General features: G+C 41.2%; 4 protein-coding genes across 6 annotated transcripts; all 4 read right to left on the reverse strand.

Annotated features, from left to right (window-relative positions):
- Positions 1 to 84: 84 nt before the first annotated feature.
- Positions 85 to 1,316, reverse strand: grem1a (gremlin 1a, DAN family BMP antagonist). Of its 2 annotated transcripts, none has more exons than XM_079526045.1 (2): positions 1,211 to 1,316; positions 85 to 1,088 (listed from the first exon to the last, which is right to left on the reverse strand). In XM_079526045.1, the coding sequence occupies exon 2, from the start codon at positions 1,085 to 1,087 to the stop codon at positions 545 to 547; it is 543 nt and encodes a 180-aa protein (XP_079382171.1). In that variant the 5' UTR covers position 1,088; positions 1,211 to 1,316; the 3' UTR covers positions 85 to 544. The 2 variants fall into 2 exon arrangements, with proteins under 2 accessions (XP_079382171.1, XP_079382172.1); XM_079526046.1 differs by having other exon boundaries at positions 85 to 1,096; positions 1,211 to 1,300.
- A 129-nt stretch (positions 1,317 to 1,445) lies between these two features.
- Positions 1,446 to 5,640, reverse strand: scg5 (secretogranin V). 2 transcript variants are annotated; one of them, XM_079525815.1, is made up of 6 exons: positions 5,526 to 5,640; positions 4,435 to 4,672; positions 4,055 to 4,204; positions 3,581 to 3,690; positions 2,834 to 2,887; positions 1,446 to 2,404 (listed from the first exon to the last, which is right to left on the reverse strand). In XM_079525815.1, exons 2-6 carry the CDS (start codon positions 4,658 to 4,660, stop codon positions 2,273 to 2,275), a joined length of 672 nt encoding a protein of 223 aa, XP_079381941.1. In that variant the 5' UTR covers positions 4,661 to 4,672; positions 5,526 to 5,640; the 3' UTR covers positions 1,446 to 2,272. The 2 variants fall into 2 exon arrangements, with proteins under 2 accessions (XP_079381941.1, XP_079381940.1); XM_079525814.1 differs by having other exon boundaries at positions 3,581 to 3,693.
- Positions 5,641 to 7,653: 2,013 nt separating this feature from the next.
- On the reverse strand, positions 7,654 to 12,355 carry LOC306941032 (extracellular calcium-sensing receptor-like; the record flags this gene model as incomplete). The annotated part of the gene is made up of 7 exons (XM_079526336.1): positions 7,654 to 8,567; positions 8,670 to 8,793; positions 8,883 to 9,110; positions 9,868 to 10,094; positions 10,349 to 10,457; positions 10,679 to 10,948; positions 12,347 to 12,355. 7 exons carry the CDS (start codon positions 12,353 to 12,355, stop codon positions 7,654 to 7,656), a joined length of 1,881 nt encoding a protein of 626 aa, XP_079382462.1.
- A 1,769-nt stretch (positions 12,356 to 14,124) lies between these two features.
- LOC306941033 (ATP synthase subunit gamma, mitochondrial-like) lies at positions 14,125 to 14,995 on the reverse strand (the record flags this gene model as incomplete). Its single annotated transcript, XM_079526337.1, has 1 exon — positions 14,125 to 14,995. The coding sequence occupies exon 1, from the start codon at positions 14,971 to 14,973 to the stop codon at positions 14,125 to 14,127; it is 849 nt and encodes a 282-aa protein (XP_079382463.1). The 5' UTR covers positions 14,974 to 14,995.
- Positions 14,996 to 16,032: the final 1,037 nt, after the last annotated feature.

Genomic DNA, 16,032 nt, shown 5'->3' on the forward strand with positions numbered 1-16,032 from the left:
TATTTGTCTTTATTCTAAGATGTTAAACTTAGTATTTTACATTTGTTAAGTCACTTGTCAAGACTCAAGAGGAATACAATTGAATAGGTAAAAAAAAGTTTATTCATAAGATATTTTACACTTTATATTAAACCAATTATATAATGTCATAAACTGAAGTGACAGACAGTGCAGGTTGCTATACAACAATAAAAACACCTTATATCCCACACAGTGGAAACTGTACAACCATCCAGTCATTTGAAAGTGTTTCCTCATACAAATTATTGTACTACTTGCATTGACACTTATTTCCATGGTCAGCCTACCTATGAGGATATATTATAAACCAAACCTTTATGCACAAATAACTCAATGTACAAACTGCTCACCCGTGACCTTAGTCCTAAACTGATCAGGCTATAGGTCCAATGTCCAAGTATCCCTTGGCTTTTAAATAGCCTATAGTTTTTCGATAATTGCTCGCGTTGTCTCTTGTTTTCTCTCTTTGTGATATAAATGTAATTGCGTGTCGTGCCTCCAGTTCCCTAAGGACTATATACATCTAATCCATATCTATTGTTGTGCAGCGACACTGCTTTACGCGCTGGACCCGTTTCTTTCTGGTACTCGGCGTCTGTCCGGGGCAGATGAGGGTGTAAGTGACAGTGGTGAAGGTTTTAGGTTTGCAGGTGGAGCAGGACTGGAAAGCGCTGTCCTCTTGATAGATATGCCGCGGTATGTAGAAGGAGTTGCACTGTCCGTAGCAGAAGCGGTTGATGATGGTGCGGCTTAAGCATCCCTCCTCGTATATGGTCTGCTTGAGCGGCTGCGTCTTGCACCAGTCCAGCTTCAGATAGCGTCGCTCCGTGACATGCAGCGCCTCTTGGCTGGATTCCAGCACCTCCTCGGCGGTCGTGATAGAGCCCATTCCGCGGGACATTAATCCTGTGATCGGCGTTTGTTGTGGTGACCTCTCAGATTGGTTTGGATTGTATTTGTATGGATGTGGGAATGCGCCTTGAAAAGTCCCGATAGCTGTAGTTTCCAAAGCGCAGAGTAGCAGTCCCAAAACTGCTGCGGCGCTGAACATCGGTAATATCTTCATGCTTTTAAGCTGGGAAAACAAAACACAGAATTCTGTTTAACAGATCGATGGACAGCATTTTACGCAGTCATTACGCATTTTACGCATCATCATTTGTGCTAATATTCCATTTATTTAACTCACCTTTTTTGTATCCCAACTTGCCACGAGAATCTGATCCAGGGAGGGTGCAAGTCCCAGAATTATGTTTCTGATATATTTAGAGAAGTTGCAGTGTTCCACCTTCCTCTCTGGCTTTATGAATGTCATTGTAAGAGCTTTTCTAAACTCTTGTTTCAACTTCTGAACACGCCCCCTCAAACCCTCATGCTTCAATTTATCTGATTGATAACTGAAAAACACCACCACTCATTGTCAATGCAAGTAAATCATTTATTTGACTTATGAAATATAATTTGCACACCAGAACTCATTTGGCAGGCTGAAAATAAAGAGGACAACTGTCTTAGAACACTAAGCATTATAGTGAATTACATGATAACCAGATGTTATAAGCGATCAAATGCCATTCCACAGTGAAATATGTAAGTAAGCAACCCACTTATACAAATAAGCAATGGCATTGTAATTTATAAAGAGCTCTTAAAATATTTCATTTTCCTCAATATCTGCACGTCAGCATATTTCAATAACCTGTGAACATTAAGGATACATGAACTAAACTATATATTAAACAAATGATGTTCGATTCAACATGTGTCCCAAGCAGTGTTCAACTGATAATACAGTTTAAGATTGGCCCTATATTAAAGCTGCAATCCAGAACTTATTTTAATGAATAAACATTATTGTAACCAATCTATGGCAGAGTATGTTAATACAATATTACTACTATAGGACATCTAGTGGACTCTTCCATTGAGAAATGTAGACCCTGGTGGGTGAGACTGGTTAACAAGTAGGCCTAGTAGCCTATCTCCATCTCCCACAAAGGAAACAGGGTTTAAATCCTGGGTAAGACCACTTCAACCGCAGCATCCATATGCTGGGGGGGACATTAGCTAATAGCAGATAAATAGCAGATCTACAAGCTCAATGCGTTGTGAGTTTGTAGATCAGCTATTTTTAAGAGATTTGGTGACATGGAAAAAGGGCTCCAAGTACAGTTGCAAGTGGTTAAAAGTTCCAGGTTGCAGTTTTAAAAAGAACACCATGTTGACAATAGAACTTGCAGGTGTGTAGGCCTTAGTGTGTAGATATCCTGGTGACAGAGGTGGGTGCGGAAGAGGCCTCTTCCTCCTCTTCAGAAAAGTGGGGAACTGACTTCTTTGCAACCACGTTTTCCAGCCTCTGGCCCATCAGGTAAGGATTGGCACTCTGCATTCCGTGAGAGAAATAAATTATGCATTGGCACATGCAGGAAATATTCATTTTAGCTATCATTTTAACCACTTTAACACCAGCATCCCAATTGTGGGCATGCCATTTGCAGGCAAAAATAAGAATGTAAAATCATGATTTTTTTGGAAAATTGAAAATAATTTTGTGGCTTTTGTATCCCAACTCGGCTCATTCTGACCATGTGTCAAGTCAAATGAGGTGAGAACATTGTGTTGCAAAAAAGACCAAAGGATTATGTTCTCAGGCTCTCAGCTTGATCAGAATACGACTTCACTTCTAAAGTGGCGAGTTTAAGAGGACATTATATTAGTTCCTTCAGGGGGAAACCCTGATGGCGGTGATGTGGTTTCTCAGACACAGCACCACAAAAGGAAGAGAGGAAAAGACAACCAGGAAACACTATACCCGTTTTCTTCTTTTTGGTCCTCCCTTCAATTTCTGGTACAAAAGCTCCTTGTTCTGAAAGGAAATATATTAAAAAAACAACAGTTCAGATGACACAAATGTATGATGTTGTGCAGCAAATACCATTGTTCTTAGATTACAATCAACAATGCTTTTAAATGCCTTCCCTGCAGAGAATCAATACATTCTTGAAAGGGGAATTCTTGTGGCTGGATCTACTGTACCAACAGACATTTTAGCTTGAATTGGAGGATGCACTTGTCCAAACAACGCATTTGGTTTCATTATTTAAAATTCAAAAATTGTCAGTCACCTGCTTTGACAGTAATAATACAATTCACATCCAGTGGGATTGTAAAGTCATTGTTACGGTAAATTATTATCTAGCAATTATAGACCAGAAAGAAAACAAATAAATAGAAAATCTAAAAGCCTGTCTATTACAATTCTATATTTATAAAATGTAGTATAGTTTACAAGATTTAATTGATTTTGAGTGTTGAGTGTCATGAGTGTTGCTGTGAGTACTATAGGTCAAGTATACAGTCATGAGGAACCGATTTATTTCATTGAAACAAAGACAGTGTGTAGATGACCGTGTGCACTGTGCAGTAGCAGGCCTACATCCATTGTATTTTGATCTGATAGGCTGTCCAGTAGTGACCCCTCCCCCGCTGCATTCTGTAGAGTTGTACCACTAGTAGCCTCGGAGACTGCAGGCGTTTTGTATACCACACCAGTACCTACCCACTTGGCCAGAATTGGGTAGTCGTGCTCTGGGTCAAACAGATGCTGGTGTTTCTGGAAGTCTCTGCTGAACTGTGCTGTGTCGGGGGCATTCTCCAGACACCCATCTGCTGCTGTGTAAAAGACAATACACAGTTAGCTTAATGGAGCTTTAGGAAACAATGGGAGGGCACCTAATTCACAAAGGATTGATTGATTGATTGATTGATTGATTGACTGATTCTGACATCTTTACTGACAAAAGAGCGTATTTCCATTGTGCACAGTTGACTCATGTTAAAGTCACCCTTAACAGAAAATTAAAACATAGTAACATCCTATTTTGATTTGGAATATAGTATTGCGATTTGCGAGTACCATTAATATAATTTAATCACTGCATTTGTGTCACACATTGAAGAGGGCTGTAAATCTTAGAATGAATGCATAGACACACTTTATAAACATGAGTTAAACCATTACAGTTGATTCTACCTGTCTTTCCGAGGGGGCATGGATTAGGAGGGTCTGGGTAGCCGTGGTCCTCACTGAAGTCTTTAGGGATATTGTCACCTGTGAGCTCAGCCACTATGTTAGGAATGTTCCCATAGGGTCCCAGGTGCTGTAGTCCCTCGTGAGCACCACCTTGTGGGTGGAAAACAGATAGGCACTCACAAAGCAGCTTGCATAGGCTATACTGAACATACAGTATGACACATTGTTACACAGCAGATAGTTTTGACCATTTGACAGACAGGTTTAGCATTTTCTATACCCATTTCAAAGGACTTATTCGAAAGGTGAGCACTATGTGGAATTGTGGATAGTGGATAGACTTGTCTAACAACAACACAACGTGTTGTCCTGACTCCTACCCTGTATGCTCTGAGGCCCGACAATGTTGGTGGCTTGATGCGCAGGATACTCCACCCTGGGTCGGGCGATGCCCAGCTGTTCCATGACACCGTGCAGGAGGCGCTGGATGTCGGCCTCTGACACCTGGTCAGCTGTGCGGGGGCTTCGACCTGACACCCTGCCGGCCAGCACACACACCAGAACGCCCAGGAGCGCTGTGTGCAATAACCCCATCGCTGAAGACATGTTTGAAGTTGCCTGAAAACAAATATCCCAGCATATAGGGCATCATTTAATCTGCAATTCATGGGGCTATATAATTCAAATATATATGGGTCCTTAAAGGACCACTCACCACTTTTCCTGTCTTCATATAATTGGTCCTCACTAGTAATAATTGTGATAAATAAGCATTTCTTTCTACTCGGTCTGTGTCTCATGGGAGGGATGTGGGCAGTTCAGAAACCCATCCACCAGTGACATCCTCGATGGGGAAATTAAGCTAATAGAAACTGCATGCAGGCTTTCTATTCCTGAAGTTGCAATACGAAAATGGAAGCCATCGTTCTCACAAATAAAAATCTATGGGCTATTTTTTTGTTTTTACTATGATGAGACACAGACCAGACCAGATTTTATCATGCACATTCATGAGGAGTGAGGACCAATTAGCCTATATGAAGATATGTTGAAAAGTGGTGAAGAACATGGTCCTTTAATGCAGTTACTAGCCTATACTGTGAGTCTGTGATAATTAAGACATCCCTGCGCAAAAAGCAGCGCAGACAATCTATAGAAATATTAAATATTTCATGATCATACATGATGAATAACCCAATAGCCTAATCACCCGTATCCGTAATGCATTGGTTCGCTATTCTCGCGCATATACGTCAGAGGTAAATATAGCAGGCCGCAGCTGATCTAGTAGGCTACCGATGACGATCATAGTGCCTAATATACACTATGGCTTCGTCAGGAACGCGTGTTTGTTGACCAGTGCTGATCCATTATCCATATGCATTGCGATTGCATTAATGGCAAGTTTATTTTCACAAACGAAAGTAATAATATAATACGACCATAACGTTGTGTTTTCATTTTTCCTTACCGTGTCCAGGCGAGAGAAAGACCTGCGTTCTGTGCGAGGATGCTGCACTTCCTCCTCCTCCTCTTCGCTTCACGGATCTTCAGTGCCGTTGCTAAGACAACAATATCTCCCTCCCATTGGCTGTTGCTCCGTGCCAATCATTAGCCAAGAGCCAGTGTCCAGAGTAGACTCCAGAATAGAATTACAGCATGGTGTGTTACGTGTATATAATAATATATATATATATAATAATAATAAATATATATATATAAATATATAAATATATATATATATATATATATATATATACACACACACACACACACACACACACACACTTGCAAGTTGTTCAAAAATAGATAGCATATTAATTTACTCTACTTATCGTCAAATTGCTGAACAGCCTCCAGCTTTTAGCCAACTACTCCAAGAGTATTCTTCTCAGTCTTAGCCTTTGTGCAGTTTTTTTTATTTTTTGAGTGGTGTAAACCACTCCTACAACTGGCTTTGTTAGTCTGTGCAGAAAAAATGAGCATGGTTGCTATGTTCACCCTGTTCACCCGGGTGTGATTTCATTATTGAGTGGTGTAAACCACTCCTACAGGCTACAACTGGCTTTGTTAGTCTGTGCAGAAAAAATTAGCATGGTTGCTATGTTCACCCTGTTCACCGGGTGTGATTTCATTACGTCAGACATGATTTTTGAGTGGTGTAAACCACTCCTACAACTGGCTTTGTTAGTCTGTGCAGAAAAAATGAGCATGGTTGCTATGTTCACCCTGTTCACCCGGGTGTGATTTCATTACGTCAGACATGATTTCATTACGTCAGACAGGCTATGTAAGACCATACACCACTCAGTTCACACGGGTGTGATTTTTTACTTTATAACATGGAAAGAAGCATGCAGTGGACGACCTCATTTGTGCCCAATATCATTAAACCTAATACTTTAATAAGAAAATAACAGATACAATTAAACCTCAAGATATTTAAGTAAATTATTAAAACGTAATGCTTAAGGCCCACTTCACAAAAGGTCCTAACCTGGTTATCTTGCACTGGGTTAACAAATGTACATTTCACTACTAAAATGACTGAATGAAATACATAGAAATTCTTTTGACATCTCAGTCTTATTTAAATACAACAAATAGATGATTAATTTCTGGTTAAAACAAACCGTTTGCATCAGTTAGGGAAATGCAATTAAAGTAACCTCCTGACTTAAAACAGCAGGTTAATTTTCGAGTCATACATATAGACTCGATTCCAAATCAAAATGATATTCCCAGATATTTCTTCACACTGTGACAAATGTAATGCAATAGATGCAAATCTTCTTCACAGCTTCGCCCTTTGCCCTCGGATATTGGATTAAGATATTTGAGACATTCGCTGGTATTTTGAATATTCATATTGACCCTGAACCTGTACTTATTCTGGGTTTGTCAGACTCCATTTCTATGTTGACGAGAGCACAGAAACAACATATGGTCTGATTACAGCAAAAATTACAGCAAAAATGGGCTATTTCACCATTAATAGCATTAAGAGCATCTGCTAAATGCCTAAATTGTAAATTGTAGGAGGAAGATGAGTTTAGAGTTGTGGACCAACAATTGAAAACATGCTTTGGTGGTAGTGATATGAAACCTTCATAAAAGCATATTATTTTCAGGCCTTTTGACAATGAAAATATCACACAAAAATGCTTAACTAATTGATGTAGTGGCTCAGCGGTAGAGTGGCTGATAGAGCTCGATCCCAGTTCGATCCCGGGCTCCCCCAGATTTAGCGCTTTGGATGAAGGCGCTATATAAATGCACCACCATTTACAATAATATCTAAACGGTATGTTTGTCCATTTTAAAAATGTAAGAGACATCCTACATATACCTGAACCACATAGAATGAAGATGGGTTAATGTTTAGTTATATATAGGTCTACCTTTAAGGGGAAGTAATCAACTTTCCTATGATAGATACTATTTCAGACTGGATTACTGCTTTTTGTTTAACCTGGTATAACATTGTATTAGTAACAAGGCTATCAGTAATCAAAGCTATCTACAGTATATTATGCACTCATTGTTATAAAATAAACAGAGAAAATGCATTGTCATTACCATTAGATGTGCCAAGCCCATTACATCTTGGTGGCACCTCGACCCATGATTGACTTCTTAGTGTTTCTCTCAGGTCTGAAAAGGATTATATAACACTTTGGGCCAAACAGTGCCCCCAAAATGCCAAAACTAGATGCTAAAATAGCAAAAACCTCCACTACATCTGCATATCTGCCTGGAGAGCTAATATATGCTGGGATGAAGGCTACCCACACAGCACAGAAGAGCAACATGCTGAAAGTTATTAACTTGGCTTCATTGAAGTTGTCTGGAAGATTCCTTGCCATGAATGCTAGGAGGAAGCTGAGGAGTGCCAGTAACCCAATATAGCCTAACAATATTGCAAATCCAACTGTTGATCCTACCACACACTCATAGACTATCTTGTCACTCTGGTATTGTGTGTTTTTATGAGGAGTTGGCGAGGCAGACACAAGCCAGCCTGTGCAGATTGCTGCCTGGATGAAAGTAAGAAACAGAACTGTTCCTCTCTGCTGCACAGCACCAAACCACCTCAGAATGCTTGCACCCCCAGGCTTGGAGGCCTTGAACACAGCCAACACCACCATAGTCTTAACCAGGATACACGAGACACACAGCACAAAGCTGATCCCGAATGCTGCATGCCTCAGCTGACAAGTCCAGAGTCTGGGACGGCCAATGAACAGAAGTGAGCACAAGAAACATAGTTTGAGTGACAGCAAAAGTTGGAAGCTGAGCTCTGAGTTGTTGGCGCGCACCATGGGTGTGCTTCGATGGTGGATGAAGATGCCCAGAACAATGGCACAGAAAAGAGCGCCTAGCAATGAGATGGTTGTCAAGGAGATACCCAGGGGCTCATCGTAGGAAAGGAACTCTATGTTCTTAGGAACACAGTGGTCACGCTGTGGGCTGGACCAGAAGTTTTCTGGACAAGTGTTGCACTCTGTAGAGTCTAAAAAAGGAGGGAAAGATTTAAGGGACAAACAAGTACCTTTTAGTATCCTAAAGATAACTTACTGTATTGTACATACAGTAACTGCATAATAAAACCTACCAGTTTCATTGCTGATCTCTCCCTCAGAGCAAGCAATGCAGTCAAAGCAGCAAACAGGTTCACCTTTCCTAGCGGCCACACGTGTTCCAGGTCTACAGCTCTCACTGCACACGGACCGAGGTGGCTACAGAGGAAAATAACTATGATGGTTTTTAATCTAAATGACATTGATATCATGAGCTCGACATTAGCAATTTTAGAAAGTCAAGTGACCTTTGTGGATTCACGGCTCCAGAAGATTTGGTCGTCATCCATTAGGAGTTCTTCACCTGCGGAGGCCGTCCTCTTGTACACACCTACATTGTGAACCTTCGTGCTGCCATCAGGGAGCCACGCCCAGTTCATGACATCATAGATTGGTAAAGCATCACCATTCTCATCAAATAATACTTGATCACCAAATGATGTGGTGAAGTTGATCTTTTCCAGGTAATGCACAAGCTAGAAATGGTAATGAGCAAGATTATAAGCTCAAGAAACAAATACACATTCTGTATCCAGAGGTATTGCATTTATACTTCTTTGTATGACAATTAGCAAAAACAGCATGCAGGTATTCAAGCTCACAGTATCGCGAAACAATAATACAAAAAATATAACGATTTGAAAGATTTTAAACATAAAAAAAGGGAAGCCAGTGTAAATGTAGTAAAGATGTAGTAAAGTAAATATTTTTCATGAAATGTTAATATTATCAAACATAAATATCAGACAGCAGGAGAGGTGTATGTGCCCCAATGAACCTGGGAGCTGTGTTGCCTAGCACTCTAGCCTAGTGCTGCTAGTAGGGTCTCCCGTGTGAAACTGGTCTCAGGGGAGGCGACAAAAAAAGACCCCATGATTCAACGAGATATTAGAGAGGATACCAGGCCCAGAGGAAGCCTGGGGCCCTGTTCTGTTCTGGAGCCAGGCCTGTAGTAGTGCTAGATAGCGAGGGCATACTGTATTAATCCTCCCAAAATGCTTACTGGTAGGCCTATATATGTGTAACATCATGAGTAACTGCTCCAGTCCAAACACTGAACCTTTACTACCAGGCAATTAATATTAATATACTATCACAAAAAGAAAATTCATAATACCTCTTTCATACTGTATTGTTTATGCTTTTTAAACAATTTCATATTCACGTATGTATTATTAATCCAAATTAGAACCCAACTGAAACATTAACAGGCAAACTGAATTAATATCACACCTGCCATGGCTTTATTGTCTGCAAACTGGCACAGCTGTGCCCAGTGAAAGGTCCTCTTCCTGGCACACACTGAATCATGTCATGGAGGGCATGGGCCAGAGCATACACAGCTTTGTACACATTATATTCTAGCCTGAGGTCAGACACATCCAAAAAGGTTCTGATAGTTTCTGCTGTAGCTAGGTCCTCTTGTCCAGTGCACACCTGTCCACCAGCATCCACCCACTCTGACGGAAGGGGTGCAAATTTACACTGAAATGTGTACTCCCAAAACTGCCTCACCTGAAGAAACATTAGAGACTAATATATAAAATACGTTGTGAATATTTAAAAACACATGTCAGTTTGAAATTGCAGCTTAAACAATAAATTAAAAGGCTCACTAAGGTATTTTCATGGCTGTTGTCAGGGTCATTGTCAGGATGAATTTTTAACAAGAAGTCCTTGAAACCTGGAATCTCTCCACGATGTATGACAATACCCAGGAAGCCTCTCAGGAATGGCATGTAGCGAGGAGTCTGGAGGATGGTGTGTGACGACCAGGCCACACCGGCTATCCACTGCAGCCCTGTCACATTCTGCTTTACTACCTGATGATTGTGGTGAAATACAGACACGTGTGTATGTGTGCGCGTGCACGTGGTATATCCGAGATGCAAGGAAATAACAGCAGAAAACTACACAACCTCGGAGCATTTAAATTGATTAACATAAAATGCTGGCAATTACATTGCAAATACTGTTTGATATCTGAAAGTACGTCTTCACTTCAATAATAACTTCCTCATATCATCATAATCATAATGCCAACCTCCTCCATGAGACCAACCGCATGCCTCCCATATCCAAATGCAACGACCACACCAGCTGAGGATTTCTTCAACACAGTGACAATCCTCTGGAGTTCCGCTGGTTCATTGTCCCAGGGCAGAACCTCAAAGTACGCCAGACATCCCAGACCAGACTGGGCCAAGTCGGACTGGAAGGTTCTGGCAGCATCGTGACCATAGTCATTATCAATGCACAGCAGTCCTACCCAGCTCCACCCCAAATGCTTCAGAATATTGAGGATAGCTCGCACCTGATGGATAAATAATTGAGTTTACGTTTTGTGAATTTTGTGAAGGTATTATTTTTTTTTTAATTGTGAAAATATCAGATCTACAAGCTCACTATGCTATTTTTGTACACCACTGGCTATCGTTTCTAAATATCAGTTTTGATTTATTTTCATTAATTACCCAACCCGTATTGATTAGACTAGATTATTCACATAGTGGTAAATCAGTGAATATCCTACACAGATTCACTATTGATACCAACAGATGTTTTGTCTGTAGAACATCACCTGGTAGGCACCGCTTGGGATTGTTCTAAAGAAGGAAGGGAACTGAGTCTGGTCACTCAGACAGGAGCAGACGGCATAGTAACTTACCTGAAAAAGACACAAAACAGCTGTTCTGTAATATAGTAAATGATTTGACAAATGTCCCCTGCAAGCAGAACATGTGAGCTGAGCAGAGGAAAACAAATAAGAAGCTGCGTTGTATTTGGCTGCAAACACCAACAACAATCCTATTTCAGAAACCAATTGGAGCGCAATGCAGTTTTTGACACAACATGTAACCTACACCCCCCCCGGGAACCCAATAGTTGTTGCTATGTACAGTATATAGCAACATCATTCTTTTGTCATTTTTAAATAAATATTTAAAGTTTTTCATAGAACTTTAGAAGGCCTTTTTAGAAGGACACTACTGTAGGCTCAATAGACTACCTCCCCTATACACCCTTAAGCACCATAGACAGCGGTCACAAAACGCACTGCAAGTTTTACAGCAACCCAATGAATTACTAGGATTAGGATATTGTATTATGCAAATATGCACTAATAAAATAAATAATAATAACAATTTAGTCCTCACTTTGGGGTATTTGTCATTGCATACTATAGTGAAATGTGTCCTCTGCATTGAACGCATCCAGGACCAGTAGTACAGGTATCAAGTATCAGGAGCAGTAGGCGCTACGGGGGCAGCGCCCAGGGAGCATAGGTGTTAAGTGTCATGCTCAGGGATTTGCAGATTACAGATACACTTAAATTACAGAAATGTGTTCAGACCAGGGACATGCCTTGTGTGTATTATGTTTCTGTATTATAACATTGTCGTATCGATCAGTTAAGGACAGTGTTACATAAATATAACATTGTGAGCACAAAACAGGCCCAATTTGGGGCTATAGGATTCATACTCTCGGGTAAAGACACCTGTAACACAGATGCAGCCTGCTTCACGCTCTATTCAAAATATGCCTCACATGCACTGCCTAAAGTAAACATACTTACATCTACTCTATGTCTTTCAAGCTGTAAAGAATTCTAGATTTGTACATAAATAAATAGAAATTATCATACAAATTTAGCAACATAACAGCAAAAATGTGTTATGTTGAAAGGAAGTTCGAGTAGGAAACTTACCAGGGGCATTGTGTACAAACCTAATATTCTAGCAATGGCAATAGTATTTGTTGATGTAACAGAGCCCACAATTCCGAGCGTTGGAGGGGAACCAACACAGTGCTCATCCAACTGAAACTGCTCCTCTGTCCCACTAAGCACTGACAGTGCTGCACGGTATGCAACTCCAAGCGTGAGACAGCTATCATAGAGACTATATCCCAGAGTCACGTTGGGTAGTAGGCTGCTATTTCTGTTGATCTCATTAATGGCAAATGCCATGGTCTGGGCCCATCTGAAACCTGTGATGCTAAAACTAAGAAACACAATACTTTTGTGTTAATTCAATTTGGTCAAAAAACTACCTACCAAAAGAGTTTCCTTGTTCTCTTGCTTGCAATTGTATTTGTGATACTAACTCACCCATAGCAAGAAGGCTCATGTGGCTTGGAGGTGAAAGACACGCCAGGGAGTGTCGTGGAGTAGTAGTGGATCCTAAACAAGCCACCCAGAACAAAGTCACCAGCTTTGTAGATTCTGTCACGATTAAACTGTGCCTGTAACTCACAAGAGGAAGGTGAGGAAGACAAAGGAGAGAATGAGGAGAACAATATCAAGGTCAAGCACAGGTATGAAAGCGGGTGTATGTCTAGAGAAGCCCTCATGACTGTCCTCCTGCCTAACGCCTTTCCCAAATGGTGTGTCCAGTTGCTAAGTCTTATACACAGTGCTATGCCACCCCCTGTGCCAATTTATGGGATTATGTAATCTTTCACACAACACCCATGGGCAGAGGCAGGGCTTAACATTTACAACAATAGCAATCATATCCAAATAATTGTGCATGTGTCTTGTCTCACCAGATATACATTGACAACTACTGTATTCACCCACCATAAGTCATGAAATGCAGTATGGATTTTAGAATACTGGTTCTCAACCTGGACCATCAGGGGTCCAAATGGACAATTACAGGTCTTTAAGCATGGCCTTGATGTGTGTTTGATATTTTGACTGTTAGCGTTTTCCCATGACTGGTACAATGTTTATATAACAGTAAGACGCCCTAAGATGAAAGATGGAAGGGCCGACAAATTCGTACATTGCGAGTGATTGAGGAATAATTTGAGTGCTATCGCTAGTGCATTAGTTTGAATTCTAATTTCAGTCCCCTCAAAACTCACGTTTTCTTTCTGTCAGAAGCCATTAGCATAGCAGGAATTGCTGTTAAGGCACATGGACGGCTGAGTGCTTAGAAACTATGAAAAGATTTGACAAAACAAGACATTAACAAGGATTTAAATGGAACTAGAAAGGTGCTTTCAGTGGAGCACTTCCAGGCTGGTGGCATTAAGTGTAAAACATTCGGTTGTAGCCATCAGGAACCGACAAAGGTGTATGGCATTTGCACGGCATGGCTCGTTAGGAGGCTAGCCGTCTATGAGAGGGTCGGTCGATCTGTCTGTCTGTCTGTCTGTCTGTCTCTCTCTCTCTCTAATCTTTCAAACTGCTTTTTTATGGCTCTGAATTTTGTGTGGCTCTGTATATAGCCAGGCTGTCTTAAGAATTTTCTTTAACAATAATGTCGAATCTATCGAGGGACAAAACAGATATATAATATATATCTGTTTATAATATAATATAATATAATATAATATAATATAATATAATATAATATAATATAATATAATATAATATAATATAATATAATATAATATAATATAATATAATATAACTATGAACAGTTCTCTTTAAGAGGTTGATTTCTCTGTATACTTTACACATATGAAGTACTTTGACTAGATGTTGGTAATGACAGCCTGTCTGGTACGGTTGAATGTGAGGGTCAGCTTGTCAATCATCTCAGAGGCATTCTTGCTGGCACTGTCCATAGCGGTCATCCTGGCGCTCTGCTCACTGGTGGTAGATTCCTTCATGCTGTAGTAGATGAGGTTGACCAGGGCAAACTCCTGGTAGTTCCTCAGTGTGTCGGTAGTGATGTCAGCATAGATGCTCAGGGCCTCCGAATTAGCAACTGTATCGACGGAAAACAGAGGCTTGCTGTCTGTATTGTATGAGATAAGAGACCTGAATCTGTTATAGATGATAGACCCCTGGTCAAACTCATACCCCGAGTTAAGCAGCTCTGTAGCAATGATAGAAGCATCATTGAAAGTTGGCAGCTTGTGACCCACTTCCTTGCAGTTTAATATAATGTGCTGTCCATGAGTCCTGTGCAGCAGACCCCTTAGCTTATCCCCCACGGTGACCACCTTCACCTCCTTGCCAGCACCGGTCAGAGTGGCTATCTGACTCTTCATGGCCATGGCGACACCAGAGTGGATAGCACCACAGAGGCCACGGTCAGATGACACGCCAATGATCAGGTGCTGGCTGGCCTTGTCCTCTGGTACTTTGATCTCACCCTTTTCATACAGGGCCAGGGCACTGTTTCCATACACGCGGGCAGGCTTCAGCTGTCTGGCAGCGTGGGCATATTTGGCAGCTGCCACCATCTTCATGGACTTGCTGATTTTGTGGATGCTCTTGATGGACTTCAAACGACTGGTGATGTCCTTCAGGGTGGCCATGTTCCTAACCTGCCCACATTGTGGGACAAACACCAACGCACTGCTCCGGGCGAACATGGTTACTTCTATTGAAGGTCAGACATGCAAGACATGCAGAACTGCGCACGTGCCAATTGCGCAGAATACAGAGCACGTAAGTACTTTTTCTGAATCACGTAGTCATGACAAGGCGCTTGCACGCAGAGATGAGATCCATATATGGAGATCTAAGGGTCTCCATGATGTCACGCGAGGCATAATGGATTGGCATTTGGCAACCATATAAGGTGGTGTGACGGACATCATTTATTTGTGCTGTATTGATCTCCGTATTTGGGCATGGTTTCAGCCCGATCTGAGCCCCATTTGACTTCCATTGAAGTTAAACTATTTGGTGCAGTCCTACTCTTGAGGCCATGCATGTTGGGGGAACGATGCAATATCCATTGTATCCATTGTCAAAGTCCCCTTTTACCCTTCTGTCTGTCTGCATCGCTTGTGCCCATACAGTATATGCATATCTCTGTATCAGTACGTGAACAATACTTTGTGGTAGGTAATACGTTGGCCTGCATCCACAACACATAATACTTTGTGGTAGGTAATACGTTGGCCTGCATCCACAACACATTGAACAATACTTTGTGGTAGGTAATACGTTGGCCTGCATCCACAACACATTTGGCGTTGATCTAGAATCTAGAATCTTTTGCCAGATAAGCGAATGGCTGGAACAATTGGGTTTGATCTGACGATAAGTTAATGATTTATGGTTACCTGTATGTAAAATGGCCTCCTCCCACAAACATTGGAAGCCAATAAAGGCCAAATGGTATGAAATATCAAACATCTATGTAAAACTCCAGACAGGAGACCCACGGGCAGAACAAGGATCAGATGGAGGGATCATATCTCCAAAATGCTCTGGGAAGGCCTCAGGATATCCCCCAGAATGAAGTTACTAATGTTGCTCTGGAGAGGGAAGTCTGGAGCTCTCTGGTGGAGCTGTTGCCCCCGCGACCCGACTATAGATAAGTGGTTAAGATGGATGGGTGGATGGATGGTGTTGTGACTTCCTTTTCCTAGTAGCCTACATGAGAAATTTAGCACCAGTTGTTCAGCCGACCTTGAAACCAT

The sequence above is a fragment of the Electrona antarctica genome (assembly GCF_951216825.1).
Source record: "Electrona antarctica genome assembly, chromosome: 17".
NCBI lineage: Eukaryota > Metazoa > Chordata > Actinopteri > Myctophiformes > Myctophidae > Electrona > Electrona antarctica.